Source organism: Sturnira hondurensis, unplaced genomic scaffold (genome assembly GCF_014824575.4).
Source record: "Sturnira hondurensis isolate 20B ecotype Veracruz unplaced genomic scaffold, ASM1482457v3 Scaffold0024002, whole genome shotgun sequence".
NCBI classification, from domain to species: domain Eukaryota; kingdom Metazoa; phylum Chordata; class Mammalia; order Chiroptera; family Phyllostomidae; genus Sturnira; species Sturnira hondurensis.
The window spans coordinates 1-1,674 of NW_028096633.1; the positions used below are offsets into that span (position 1 = coordinate 1).

Below are 1,674 nucleotides of genomic sequence, written 5' to 3' on the forward strand. Positions count from 1 at the left end.
CCAAACTCTACTGAATGAACCTGACCTGGGAGCACAGTCTGCTTCTCTGTAGAGTTCACACTTCTGTCTCCAGTGATACCCACAGATGCTCCACCTCCTGCAACACTGAGTCTATGTGCTCTAGGGTCACACTCTGTTCTGAGTTCATACTTTGATTGCTTTGTAGGGGAAACAAAATCAATTGTATCTTCCTGTGACATGAACAACAAACTTCTGCTCTTTTAAATCTCCCTCTACTTGTGAACATTGAATCCTCTCGGTGAGTTTATTATTGGTGAATTTCAAAGGCATAACCCATTTTTAACCCCTCTATTTTGTGAAAATCCACTCCCCTTGGACATGGAACATCTTGAACCTTGGGCATGTCAAACACTGGGACCTTGTACATTATGACAATGCTCAATACCAGAGCTCCCTATATAGCAGGAAGACATGCAAATAGGGCCCCTCTGCTCATGAAAAGCAGCCCAGCCCTGACCCTTCAACTTTGGGACAGGAGCCTAACCCAGGATTCCCAGGTGTTCCTTGTTCCTGCTCAGGACAGAACACAGACCCCTCACCATGGAGTTTGGACTCAGCTGGATTTTCCTTGTTGCTCTTTTAAGAGGTACTTTATGGAGAAGGAAACACACTGTGTGAGTGGATATGACTGAGAGAAACAGCGGAAGGTGACAATTTTCTGATCTGTCATCTTTGTGTTTTCAGGTGTCCAGTGTGAAGTGCAGTTGGTGGAGTCTGGGGGAGGCTTGGTGAAGCCTGGGGGTGCCCTCAAACTCTCCTGCCTGGCTTCTGGATTCACCTTCAGTAACTATGCTATGGAATGGGTCCGCCAGGCTCCAGGGAAGGGGCTGGAGTGGATCTCAGAAATTAGTAGCGACGGTGGTAGCACATACTACGCCAGCTCTGTGAAGGGCCGATTCACCATCTCCAGAGACAATGGCAAGAACACACTCTACCTGCAAATGAACAACCTGAGAGTCGAGGACACAGCCATGTATTACTGTGCGAGAGACACAGTGAGAGGAAGTCAGTGTGAGCCCAGACACAAACCTCCCTGGAGACAAGAGGGCCGGGCTGCAGGAGACACTCTGGACACCAGGGGGCGCTCAGGGCACACTGAGTTCAGGGAGCCGTTTGGGAGCAGCTTCAGATGGAATTAAGGGCTGGTTTCCTGGCAGATGTGGGATTAGCTCTCCACACAACAGTTTCCCTCTGCGAGCCTCCCTCCCTTCATGGCTCTGTGCTGACCTCTTCCATATCTGAGTTACAGAGGTTTTTTGTCATAGGAGGATAATCCTCTCACATGCTCCAAAGTCAGAGAGATGCATGCATTTGTTTCCCCTTATAATAATGAAACATCAATGAATCATCAAACCTCCTGACTCAAATCAGCTGAATCCAACCAGAGGCTCTGCTGGTCCCAACAGCCATCCGATCTCCACACAGCTCAGTGTCCAAGCTGGTCAGAAGGAGGACATGTGCCTGTTTGACGGCGGGCACCAGAAGTGTAGGAAGTAAATACCAGAGAACAAAGATTCCCAGAGATGGCACTCATTGCCTTGGCATCATTCTCACAGCACCAAATGGAGGTGACACCACACAGAGGCAGAGGGACTCACACAGCTTTCTGTGGGTGTCAAGGCTGAGGACAACATATACCCCAAGGGTACATGG

General features: G+C 49.2%; 1 gene segment (V, D, J or C); it reads left to right on the forward strand.

Annotated features, from left to right (window-relative positions):
• Positions 1-477: 477 nt before the first annotated feature.
• On the forward strand, positions 478-1,172 carry LOC118981332 (immunoglobulin heavy variable 3-23-like). The segment is given in 2 exon segments: positions 478-607; positions 706-1,172. Coding segments are annotated over 2 exon segments (501 nt in total).
• The last annotated feature ends 502 nt before the right edge of the window (positions 1,173-1,674 follow it).